General features: G+C 40.6%; 1 protein-coding gene across 6 annotated transcripts in view; it reads right to left on the bottom strand.

Moving 5' to 3' along the window:
* Positions 1–271: 271 nt before the first annotated feature.
* The window catches only part of PBLD (phenazine biosynthesis like protein domain containing), a 44,315-nt gene continuing 32,062 nt past the window's right edge, over positions 272–12,524 (bottom strand). For 3 of the 6 annotated variants that reach the window (XM_077894741.1, XM_077894743.1, XM_077894745.1), the window contains exons 3-11: positions 11,133–11,232; positions 10,667–10,765; positions 7,739–7,848; positions 7,623–7,652; positions 5,125–5,213; positions 4,692–4,870; positions 2,557–2,643; positions 2,142–2,204; positions 272–1,045 (exon numbers count right to left, since the gene is read on the bottom strand). In XM_077894741.1, coding sequence (XP_077750867.1) covers positions 933–1,045; positions 2,142–2,204; positions 2,557–2,643; positions 4,692–4,870; positions 5,125–5,213; positions 7,623–7,652; positions 7,739–7,848; positions 10,667–10,765; positions 11,133–11,232 — 870 coding nt within the window. In that variant the 3' untranslated portion in view covers positions 272–932. The remainder of the gene's footprint in view (positions 1,046–2,141; positions 2,205–2,556; positions 2,644–4,691; positions 4,871–5,124; positions 5,214–7,622; positions 7,653–7,738; positions 7,849–10,666; positions 10,766–11,132; positions 11,233–12,524) is intronic. The other 3 variants (XR_013377767.1, XM_077894742.1, XM_077894744.1) reach the window with 3 other exon arrangements.

Here is a 12,524-nt window from a genome sequence, read left to right on the forward strand (position 1 = left end):
AGACACACAGAGAGAAGTAGAGATATAGGCAGAGGGAGAAGCAGGCTCCCTGCGGAGAGCCTGATGTGGGATTCAATCCCAGGACCCCGGGATCACACCCTGGGCCAAAAGCAGATGCTCAACCACTGAGCCATCCAGGCATCCCAAAACCAATTTTATTAAGGTAAGAGAAGAATGCCTTTTAAGCTATAGCTCTAAAGCCATACATCAAGATAAAGACATTACATTTGCTTTTAGTGTTTAATTTTACTACCACACTAATACACATACATCTTTTGAAATTTCTGACTTTATTGGTTATTCTGTTATATGTTCTGATTGTTAGTTATTGAACATGAGTGTGTTCCAATAAGGGAAATAATTTCTTAGGTGCATTAAAATGACTCCTAATCTTACCTGTCCACACACACATATGAATAGCTTTCACCTTTCTATCTTCATGATCCATCTTTGTCCATATAAATTCATATTGTATACAGACATAACAATGCTAACATTTTGAATTCTCTTTCTTAGAATTATATCATGAAGTATTTTTCAATATTTCCAAATGATTATTGGGTCTTTTTAAAGACTACAAAATAGTCTATCAAATACTCATACCTGAGTTTAAATGGTTTGCTCTTACTCCCCATAAATTTGTTCCTCATCGTGTTATTGGTAGTCATAATCAGGTGACAACATTATTTTGTTACTGGTTACTTCCATTGCAAATACACTCACAGGTAGAGTCAAAACTCCATTAGTGAATTAGTTAGAAAGCGTGATTAAATTTCCATTAATATGTTTTCATTTTTCTATTTCTAATGTGAGGATGAAGTGAACTGCTATGCAAGTTTGGTAAAGGCAGCCACTTCCATTTCTTTTTATGCAGAAAATACTTAGTCATTCAAAATAGCAAAATAGTGGAATCAAAAGAACCACGACCACATCTAGGCTGTCAGAGTGCCCTCTAAAACAATAGCAGTGCCACCCTTAATGTCAACTCGTCCATCGGGGCACAGTGAAATCTCCAGTTCTCCTCCTCGGCGGGAACACTGAAAGGCTAAAGAAAACATAAAACAAGTCACAAATTGATATTGTTCCTTTTCACCCTTTCTAATTAACAAAACATAGTGAAAGACCTCTTAGTATAAGTTCCAGAATCCTCCCAGCTCAGTTTAAAGTATAAATTTCTTCATCCATCTGTCATACTGCCCAGCCTGCTCTGTTCTCCTGAGGATCCAGGGGCCACAAACACAATTTGATCCACAAAACACACAGCTCCACATCTTTTGTTCCTGAGTCATTTCCTCTATTACTTCCCACAATGTCCCAGACACACCCCACCCAGAGTTTCCTCCCCACTTCCGTCTAGGAATAAGCAAGGACATGTGATAAGATAGATGCATGGATTAGAAGTCTAAATAAATAAAGAGGGGTGATCTTGGCCCTCCTGAGACAGCCTCATCTTTCCAAAAGGGACAAGGAATTTGTTCACCTGTTGTGCATATCAAGCAACCACACTTCAGGCAAAAAAAAGAGGCACAGCTTCAGCCTTCCTGGAGTTCAGTGCGTAGGGGAGTAACTAGGATCACTAAAGCAAGACGAGCCAACCAGCTATCCCCAAATCAGACTCACAGAGGCCTCACCCTCCCACTAGGTCAGACTTCCATCCTGTAGGGTCAGATTCCTACTTTGATTATTGGGACTATGTAGCCTCCATTGGCTGTAATCTATTTTCTCTGCCCCCAAGCAATATATTAATCACTGGAGTACTTGGTTCAAAAGCAAATTGTTTGATTCAATCTTGTGCCTAGCAATGGCAATAAGGAACTTTGGCAATCATCTGATTTCAACTTGTCACACTCTAAATAACCTCACTGAGCCAAAGTTATTCAGTTAATTTTATTCAACATACATTTATTGGACACTTACTGTATACTGTATTAGAAGTGTATCTGTGTGTTGGAAAGGACAGGGGTGGAAGATGTTCTAAGTAGAGGATTCAAGATGAAGGAATTGAAAACCTTTCATTTTCACATGGGTGATACATGACATTTTATTACACCTTCAAGTAAATAGTACATATGAGAAGGAATCCTAGCCTAAAGTTAGCAATTTTTTTAAAATTGAAAAAAAAACCAAAAACCCTGCCCTACCATGCATGTCTTTCTTCCCCAGTTGCTGGGACCAGTAGCTGCTGAGAACAGCATGCGCAGACCCTTAAAAAGAAGTGAAAAATTATGATACAAAAACAGGAGTGACACTGTTATAAATTTAGAAGCAATCACAAACAACTATGTGGTTTGACTAAACCTTAGATGCCTTAGTCATTATGTTGGCCATGGCCACAGTAGAGTGTGAAATTACGAATGGACATAGAAAGGAAGACACAGTATTTCTGAATAAGTTCCATCAAGTGATATATCTGCTATGTTTTACACTTTCTGAAAGCTGAATTAAACTGCAAGTTTTTCTAATTTTTAATTTGAGTCTAGTAGACACGCAATATTACATTAGTTTCAGGTATAAAACATAGTGATTAAACTTCTCTGTATGTTACCCTATGCTCACCACAAGCGTAGCTACCATCCATCACTTGGGTTGCTTCCATCTCTCGGCTTTGGTACATAATGCTGCAATAAACACAGGTGCATAGATCTTTTTGAATTAGTAAACTGCAGGTTATAATTTTTGTCCTATCAGTTCATTGTCAGCCTGTGAGGGCTTCAACCCAAATCTTTATCTTTCAAAGGAAAGATCTCCTTCCTCCTAGGATGAACATGCAAGGAAAACTGGGAACTCTGACAAAAGGTTAAATTTTCCATTAAGCGTACATTTTCAGGCTTTTGATGCCAAATGAACTTTCTTTTAGTGAGGTATTTTTTTCACTCAATTGTGGCCTAGTTTTATATCAGTGAATAGATATTAAAATGAAGAAACAGGGTAGCCCGGGTGGCTCAGCGGTTTAGTGCTGCCTTCGGTCCCGGGCATGATCCTGGAGACCCGGGATAGAGTCCCACGTCAGGCTCCCTGCATGGGGCCTGCTTCTCCCTCTGCCTGTGTCTCTGCCTCTCTGTGTCCCTTATGAATAAATAAATTTTTAAAATCTAATAAATAAATAAAATGAAGAAACAAAATAAAAAGTAATAACTGACAGAAAAGTCTTTGGGGAGAGAAAAGGATGAGTTTTCTTCAGAAAAACTTACTAAAAGTCATGAAGAGCTCCATCTAGGGTGACCAATCATCCCAGTTCGCCCATGGGTGTCCTGGTGTTAGCACCAAAGGGCCTATATGCTGAGAAATCCCTCCAACAAGCTGAGATGGCTGATCATCACTGTCCCAAGACTGTCCCACTTGAGAAAAGCATTATTACAGGAGAAAACACTTGCCCTCTGTACCAATTAAAATCTTCATAAAGCAGCTATATATAAATCTACTTGAAACTTCTTTTTCACGGGGGAGCATCAAGTGGTACTGTTTGGATGTCATTGGGCATTTTCCTGAGTCTCTAAAAAAAAAGTGCTTTGCTGAGCTTTGAATTTCATATGTTTTCTTTCTCAGAGACTAAGTAAAAGTCCTAAAACCATCCCGGCCTCTGTCTTTTGTCCAGAGTTGGAGCCTCAAAGGTTCTTCCCAGCCTCCTTCTGCCCTGGCCACTATCCTATCCACCAACCTCTTCCATCAAGCATTCCTCCCTTTTTCTGCTTAGCTCACTCTTCTCAGAGGGGATGAAAGGAGGAAACTTCACATTCTTGCCCATCCTTGATGTCATCCCTCTGCTTCTGGCCAGTAGATCTTGAGTACCTATCTTCCCAAACCCATCCCACCCACTTTGGGGCAGTTCTGGGAAAGCCATCCCTGTCCCAATTTCCCACCTACATACCAGGAGCTTATCCTTCAAAAAACAAATCTTATTTAGGTGCCAATGATCATGCAGGTTGGTCATTGGAAAAAAAGAAAAAAAAGAAAAGAAAAGAAAAGAAAAGAAAAGAAAAGAAAAGAAAAAAAGAAAAGAAAAGAAAGAAGAGAAGAGAAAAGAAAAAAGAAAAAAAGAAAAAGAAAAAGAAAAAAAAAGAAAAAAAAATAGCTTTGTGACTATAGTGGACATAGGCCCCTGAATTTTGCAAATGGCAGATCTGGAAGTGTTGGTTCAAGGAACTGTTTCATCATTATTATTAAAACAGCTAATAGTTATTGGGCACTTATCATGTGCCAGGCACTGGGCTAAGCACTTACCATGCATTGTTTTTACATAACTCTATGAAGTATTACTAACATTCGATAGGGGAGGGAATAGAAACTTTATTATTATTTTTTATTTTTTTATTTTTTATTTAAGTTTTACTTAGTTAACATATAGTGTAATTTTGGTTTCAGTAGTAGAATTCAGTGATTCATCACTTACATGTAACATCCGGTACTCATCACAACAAGGGAAATAGAAACTTTAAGAGGTTAAGTCATTTGCCCAAGGTCAACAGTAAAGCAGCTAGGATGCAAACCCAGGCTGTCCGAATGAAGTTTCAACCCTGCTATACTGCCTCCTTCATTCTGTGGTTTTCACATGAGACTTCAGTGAAGGAATGGGGAAATAGGGAAACAAAAACAGCTCAAAAACCTGAAAGGTCATGTGAAGGGCACTTATAGAGCTATTTGTTACCCTCCTCTACCACTGAACCCTCCCCAGGATCCAAGTCAAAAAGTACCTGTTACAGGATCTTCAGCCACACCAACCCACGGTGCAAAATATCTGGAGTAAAAGTCAAATGTTTGGGTCTGCCCTCCAGGCTCTCCTTTAAGGGTGAGAATGAGTCCTTTCACCTTCCCTGTGTTTTCCACTTGCAACAGATCTTGTGTGTTCACCTTCAGGTTCTCCAGAAATGACCTTGTTCATAAATGGGATGGATTAAGACAACCCATCTCGCAGACCACTACACAGAGTCTATAAAGCAAAAGAGGGTGCGGCTTGCCCAAACAGCTCAGCAGGAGGGGAGGAAAGAGCAAGGAGAATATCTTTCTTCCTGGGAATAAAGCTCTCTGACTGCATAAATCACATTTTGACTGGATATAGCACAAAGCCAGAGCTATAGAGTTCTCAGCCCTCCCCAAAGTGCTGATGAAGCCAGAAATCTTGTTTACCTCTTATAAGTGTCACTGAGTCGGACAAGGAGCTTTCGGGTATCTGGAGAATAGCGAATGTCTTGGACCAGGGTGTCACCTATAGCAGTCTGTGAAGATAGACCAAAAACTCCTCAGGAGTGCCCCCTGGATCAAATCATGATCTTCTGTATGGGGAGCAACTTCTCATGAGCATTTCCTGTATGCCAGGCACACCCAGTGTCTCCAATCCCAAGAGTTTTAGTTCAGTTTCAGAACTCAAGGTATTGCCTAAGGAAGGCCAGTTTTCTGGAGACCAGTGACCTTTAAAGGGGGTTGAGCTTACCCTCTGAGAGCCAAAGACAGGCATTGTTCATAAGTATCACTATGTGCCTCATCACAATCCTTCAAATGGGCATTTTCCTCACAAATAAGGAGGAAGACTTAGGCCCAGGGACAGGGATACGCGTACACACACACACACACACACACACACACACACACACACACCTTGACCCAGGTCTGAGGGGTCCTGGCATCAAAACTCTGAATCACTACTGTCTACTGTCTGTAGAAATGGGGGCCTCAGGCACACCTCTTAGCATTGTTGTGAGGATTAAATGAAATAATATATATGGAGTCCCAGCAACAGTAACTAGAAGATTCTACATGGTAAGGTCTCCAGGCCAGCAGTTTGAATGGAAGTGGGGACTACAGCACTCATCTTAATGCTGCTCTGTGTGGCAAGCACTGTTTTCACTTAGATTGTATGCTACAGATCAGTAACACAGCAACATTTTCTAAAGATACCTTGATTCACCCTTTACCTAAGACTGCACATGACCTAGAACATTGTTTGTTGACTTGGAGCACTGAAAGGGATGAGGAAGGAGGGGGTGGAAACCCCTCCAAGTCACCCTCTGGAACCACCCCTGGCTGTGGGTAGAGTAATGAAAATTACACAGTAGTTATCTGGCTATCATTAGGTCACTTCAGGTTCTCTAACTTTCTTTAGTGACTGAGATGCTCCAGGTCCCAAAGCCAAAACTCCCTCCACTTTGGGTGGTGCCTCGGCTATCTGCTCCTGTGACCACTACTAAATAATGTCCCTCCCTCTGAAAATGGAATCTCTTGCAGCCAGATCCCATCTGTTCTCAGGGCTTTTCAGTTTCTCGAAGGGGTCATTCAGCCTTCCTCTGCATGGATTCTTATGTCAATTTGAAAGTCTAATTTTCAGCTGAGAATCTTATTGCCAATTTCTAGGAACACAAAATAACAATACTCAGGATAAAAAGCCCTTAATCATCACCCCATTACCAATGCTGACCCTGAGGCTTAGAGATACCATGTTAAGTTCTTTCTACCATGAACAAGGTCTATACAGTGAATATTTTCCATTTTCTTGTCAACATGCTTAAAGCAGTTCATTTATGAATTTGGCTTGTCTCGTAAAACCCAAGACATAGGTGGGGCAGAGTGTAAAATCGGAATCTGTAATGCTTGCTTTTATTCTTTGAAAATGTAGATAATGCAAGACACTAATGAAATTATAAATGCTGTAGTTGAAAATTCACAGAGAAACACCCCAGTGGTACCCACAATAGGTCATTTAGTGAGAATTGGTTTTCTCACTGCATCCCTTGCCCTGGTCCTGACTGGGCCCTTCCTTCTCTACAAACTAAGTCCCAGGTCATCCAGGGCTGTTCGGGCCCTCTGGCCCTTTGGAATCCCCATAAGACAACTGTAGCACCGATTTCAACCAGTGACAGTATTAAATGAGATAGTTGCATGTGAAAAGCTTAGTACTATGGACTACGCAGGGGCGACTCTCAAAAATATTCATTAGCATGATTGTTATTATTGTTATGAAGACCCACCCCTACCTAGATCTCTTGAGGAAGCCAGACTATGTATGAATCTTGCCTTCTCTGTCAAGTTGCCCGTGCTTTCCTGCCCCCCTCCATCAAAGCACAGCCCCTCACCTCAGCTCATTCTTCACCACAGAAATTGGGGCTGCCCTGTCCAGCAGTTTTTATTGCTTTCATGCTCAGCCCAACACCAGCAGTCTCTCCTCCCCCTTACTTCAGGAGGCTACTGCTGGCAATGAAGAGTTAGGGACAACTGCTCAAACTTCTCACCAAATAGAGTCAATACTAAAATTCACACCTCAAATGCACTTTACATCCAAGCATATGCGGGAACATTTATACTGATAGAAGGCCTATCTTTGGGGATCATATGTTATTGAATTTTTTTTTAAGATTTTATTGATTTACTTGAGAGAAAGTGAGAGAGGACAAGCAGAGGGTGGGAGAAAGGGAGAGGGAGAAGCAGACTCCCTGCTGAGCAGGGACTCCAACCCAGGGCTCAATTGCAGGATCATAGGACCCTGGGGCTCAATCCCAGGATCCTGGGATCATAACCTGAGCCAAAGGCAGATGCTTAACCAACTGAGCCACCCAGTACCCAAATGGTACTGAATCTTTGTGTTCAAACAAGTGACCAAATCACACGCTTAGGTTTAATTCTTTTTTACCTACTTTTATCAAGTCCTCCACTTCATGGAAGTCCTAGATGAGGAAAAAAGATGAGACCATTGTAAAACAGGAAAGCTGTCCATTAATACAGTTCATGGCAATAGCAAGAAAGAGCTGACCTGGGGGTGGGCAGGATAAAGAGGCAGATCCAGAATAATACCATCCTCTGCTCTTCTGGCCTTTAGTTCCCCACTCAGAGTGACAAAGGTTAGAGTGTTATTCACATTCTCTGGCCAGAAAAAAAAAAAAAAAAAAAAAAGGATTCTTACTTTGTAAATTAGAAAACTCTATGAAAGGAAATCAAGAAATAGGAAAATTAATTTTGTTATATATTTGTACATCTGTTTTGATCACTATTGTGTTGCCTTAGATTCCCTGGCAATGCTGCCTTTTTCTGTGAGGAGAGGTTCAGGTTTGGGTTACTAGGGTCAGAGTAGAGACAGCCCTCACTGGATTCTCACTTAAGAGCTAAGAACATAACTGATTGGACTTGACATCATACTGCAAGGCTTCAAATGCCAGCTCCTTATTATAATGACTAATTGTGCCCCTGAGCAATTACCTAACCTCCTTAAGCCTCAATTTCCTCATCAATAAAATGGGGTAATAATTAAACCTACCTCATAGGGATATAATAGTGTTTTCTAATGCAGATTTTTAAATATCCACCTGCAATACTGTATTGTATAAATAATACTAGTCTAAAATATGCCAAGGGGATGACAAACAGAATATACAAACTATAAACAACAATCTACTAGAAACAAATCAAGCTTACCCTGAATAAACCAAGCTATACAAAAAATTTTTATTTAAAGACTGGACCACAACGCTGATATACTAGCCCTTCATGTTACTGATACAACTTGGACCACTTATCTGATCTCAATGTGGGTAACATTTTTAGTGAAAACGGATTTGTGACCTAAGTCTTTTCTACCCCTTAATATTTCTGTAAAACTTAACCATACCTAAAAGGCAAGGAAATCTGGCATTGTTCATTAACTTTCCCTGAATATAAAATTTATACTTTAAAACTCAAAGTTTATTTTTTCTCATTATAGGGCAGCCTGGGTGGCTCAGTGGTTTAGCGCCACCTTCAGCCAAGGGCATGATCCTGGAGACCCAGGATTGAGTCCCACGTCAGGCTCCCTGCATGGAGCCTACTTCTCCCTCTGCCTCTGTCTCTGCCTCTCTCTCTGTGTCTCTCATGAATTAAATAAATACATAAATAAATAAATAAAATTTTCTCATTATAATTGGTGGAAGACATCATTATTTGCAAAGCATTTTTCCATACCTTATCTTATCTAACCTTAAGACCACCCTGTGGGAGATCAGTCTAAAGGCTATTATTCCAAATCTCTGCCTCACACCAAACAATGTGGAGTTTTCAAAAGGCACTCAATCCAACTTCAGTTAAATCTTTTTAAGACTGAGTTCCTAAACAATATTTCAGGGTAGCGGCCTGCCTTCATTCTGTCCCCTATCCACAGAAACCAAAATTATCTTGTTAAGACATATAATGGATTACATTGTAGAGGAGCCTCAATGTTATCTCCTGCCAGCCACCCCCAGGGAGCTCCAGCCACTCCAGGTGTACAGACTACACCTCAGGGCTTTGCATTTGCTACTGCCTCTGCCCAAATGCTCCTCTTCCCACTCTAATTCTTTGCACAGGTGGCTTCATATTCTTCAACCTCAAGGTCCCGTTATCTAGTGGATACTGCTGTCCAGCATCTCAACCTTCCCCTCTGAAGGCTAGGACCAGGTGAGGCAAGGCAACACAGAGACAACATTTAAGGAGGCACCTGCTCTCAGGTGCAACCTGAAGCCTTGTCTCCTTTACCCAGCCCTGCCCCAGCTGCCAGGGGTGTTCATGACTGATAGCTCTCAGCTGAGTCCCACTCTGCAAATCGCCCTTGGGTGAGTAGAGCTTCTTTACCCAAAGTCATGCTGCTATTCTGGGCATTAGGGGCTGGTCGATGAAGGGTATAAAGGCCTGAAGCTTTGTTTCTATTTGGAACTGTACCACCTGAAGGATCTTCGCAGCTTCAGATCTACCTGTGGATTTGGTGTATGCCTTTTTTTTGTTGCTACCACTTTGCAGCTCAACTTCTCCCTCTGTTCTATTCAGCTTTCTTTACTCAAGAATACTGCCCACAGTTCTTCTGGCATGCAATGTGCTTCCTAGGGAAACTTGCGCTGTAACACCTCCCAGTATTGTCCCTATCTAAGTAACTCCCCAGAGAACCTCCTTTTCCAACTCTGTTCTCCTTACAGTTACTCCATCATATCTTCCTGTTTATTTCCTTGTTTAAGTTCTTGTTTGTTGTCTACACCTATTCATGGCTGCTTCCATCTCCACTTACAAGGTGTTTCTAGGCATCTCTCTTCTGCCTCATTCCCACCAAGCCCTAATCTTTATTATACTAAATGTAGCTAAGATGAAAACTGGTAGAATTTCGGTGCAGCTTCATTTCTTCACAAGGAAAATGTATATAGTCGGGGCTCATGAATCTTTAAACATCAGAGTGAAGAAGCTCTTGTGAGGGGTATTTGGCTGGCTCAGTCCATAGAGCATGTGACTTTTTGATCTTGGGGTCGTGAGTTCAAGCCCCATGTTGAGCATGGTTTACTTCAAAAAGAAGAAGAAGCTCTTGTGAAATGAGTCTGAATGTGGGTGGGGACATATTTGGAGCAAAATGTCACATCATGTAGGATGCCTATTGGGTCTTGCAAGCTCCTTTCCTGTGCTGGTCAGACACCAAAGAGCTCGTGTTCAAAATAAAATGGCGAAAAAAATAAAAAAATAAAAAAATAAAATGGCGTTCTAGGGAACAATGACCATGGCTTCCCTACAGGCCTGGAACATACTCAGAAAGGCCAAAGTTTCGGGGGCTATATTTGTTTCAGTGTAATGAATGGCATGAATAGACTCAGCAATGTCTTTATAGCAGTCACTTTGATTCATTACAAAGAGTGACAATTTTTAAAAATATTTGCTATTTGCTCAGTTATAGGTTCATAAAAGAAAATCACATTACTTATTTTGTAAAACAGTACAGCTGCAGAAGCCAGGGTAGCGTGGCCACAGAGCGGAACCTCACTTGCCGGTGTAAACCACCTCAATCCAAAGCAGGAACCTTCAGAAGGAAAGCCAAAGAGAGACAAGATCATTCCCATACAAGTGGTCACAAACTTTTCATTTTCTTATTCTTTTCTAAATATTTCACTATAATAATAGCTGAAATACACTGTGAAGGAGGAGTGAAGTCTAGGCCAGCATCCTAGGGCTCCCCAGTGACAGATCTGGAGCAGAAACATTCTAATTATCTAACATCCTAGGGCTCCCCCAGATGAACAAAACCAAATTAGAATCTCCCCACCTTCTCTCCTGTCTGTATGCAAATAGTATATGGGCATCTCTCTTAAATATCATTCCCCCACTGGAAAAGTAGCTTCTGCTACTGTTCAAGAATGGCTTAAAGAAAAAAAAAAAAGCATATTTACTTTGTGTAAAGTTGTCAGTTGGGTTCAGTTTTCGAATAAAAGCAGTTTCAGAGAGGTTCATTTCTCTTGCAATTTTTTGATGTACGTCTTCATCCAATTTCTAAATTAGAAACAAAAGTTTATTGAGATTCCAGAAAAACAAATCAGACTTCCTTGGACAGCAACTGCCATTAGTTAATAACACAGCTTATTAGTATTAAAAGTTACAAGCTTAAAGGGAAATAATTGCCAAGGAAGTCAAGACACTTTTACAAAGATTGTTTCTCAGAAATCTATGCTTGTAGCACTCTGTGAGGAGCTATAGATGCACAAAGCTAGAACAGACTCTGGAAAACCTACTGGCCAGCCCTTTCTTGAGGTTATTATCTGGTCTACCTGAGAGCATGTGCTCTCTTCTAAACAATCTCCACAAGGGGAAACTCCACAATCTCCCTTTCTTGTTGAATAAAAAGATCTTCAGCATCCACTCTGGGTAGGCTGGCCCATTCTGCTCCCACTATACGTGGTTCGATCCCTTTCATGAGTCAAGCCTCAGGTTAGAGGTCACCTCCTCCAGTAAGCCTTCCAGACTGCTTTAAAGGCTTTGTTTTCTCCCAGTGCTTAGACCATCTGAATTTGCCCAGTGTATCCCTTCACTGTCTGTTGTCCAACATCTGACTTTATGAGGGCATACAATGTGCTATCTTGATTTTTATCTGGCTTATATGTTGGATTCATCCCAGAATGGTAGCAGCTCAATAAACATTTGCTGGACTCACATCTTCATTTTTACTTTTTTTGTGTGTATAAGCTCTATGTTCAATATGGAGCTTGAACTCATGACCCCAAGATCAAGAGTAACATGCTCTACCAACTGAGCCAGCCAGGCGCCCCACTTTATCTTCATTTTTAAAACACTCAGTATAGATATTTTTAACTACTTGCACATAAAGAAATCAAATACAGAGAGGTTGTGTAATATTCTAAGGTCACAATATGCTGAAAAAATGGTAAAGTGGCTAAGAATGTGGGCTTTGTAAATGGTAACAATCAGTGAATCAAGAGGAAAGGTATATGGATGTTCATTGTACCATTCTCAAAAGTTTTCTGTAAGTTTTTAATTTTTCAAAATAAATGGTTTAAAAAGTGATGTGAATTTGTGTCCTGGGTCAAGTCCTAGTAGCTGTGCAAGGGTGGACAAGTCATTTAATTTCATGGAGCCTCAGTTTCCACACCTATAAAATGAAGACAACAGTACTTAGACAAAAGAGTTACTGTAAAATCAGAAAAATACATATATACACATACACACACATTTTCTCAACTCAAGAAAAAAAGGGTCAGAAATATGAGTTTTCCTTTAGAGAACGAAAATAAATTTTTTAATCAACAAATGCTTGCTACTAGTTAGAT

This window comes from Canis aureus, chromosome 4 (assembly GCF_053574225.1).
Source record: "Canis aureus isolate CA01 chromosome 4, VMU_Caureus_v.1.0, whole genome shotgun sequence".
In the NCBI taxonomy this organism is placed as follows: domain Eukaryota; kingdom Metazoa; phylum Chordata; class Mammalia; order Carnivora; family Canidae; genus Canis; species Canis aureus.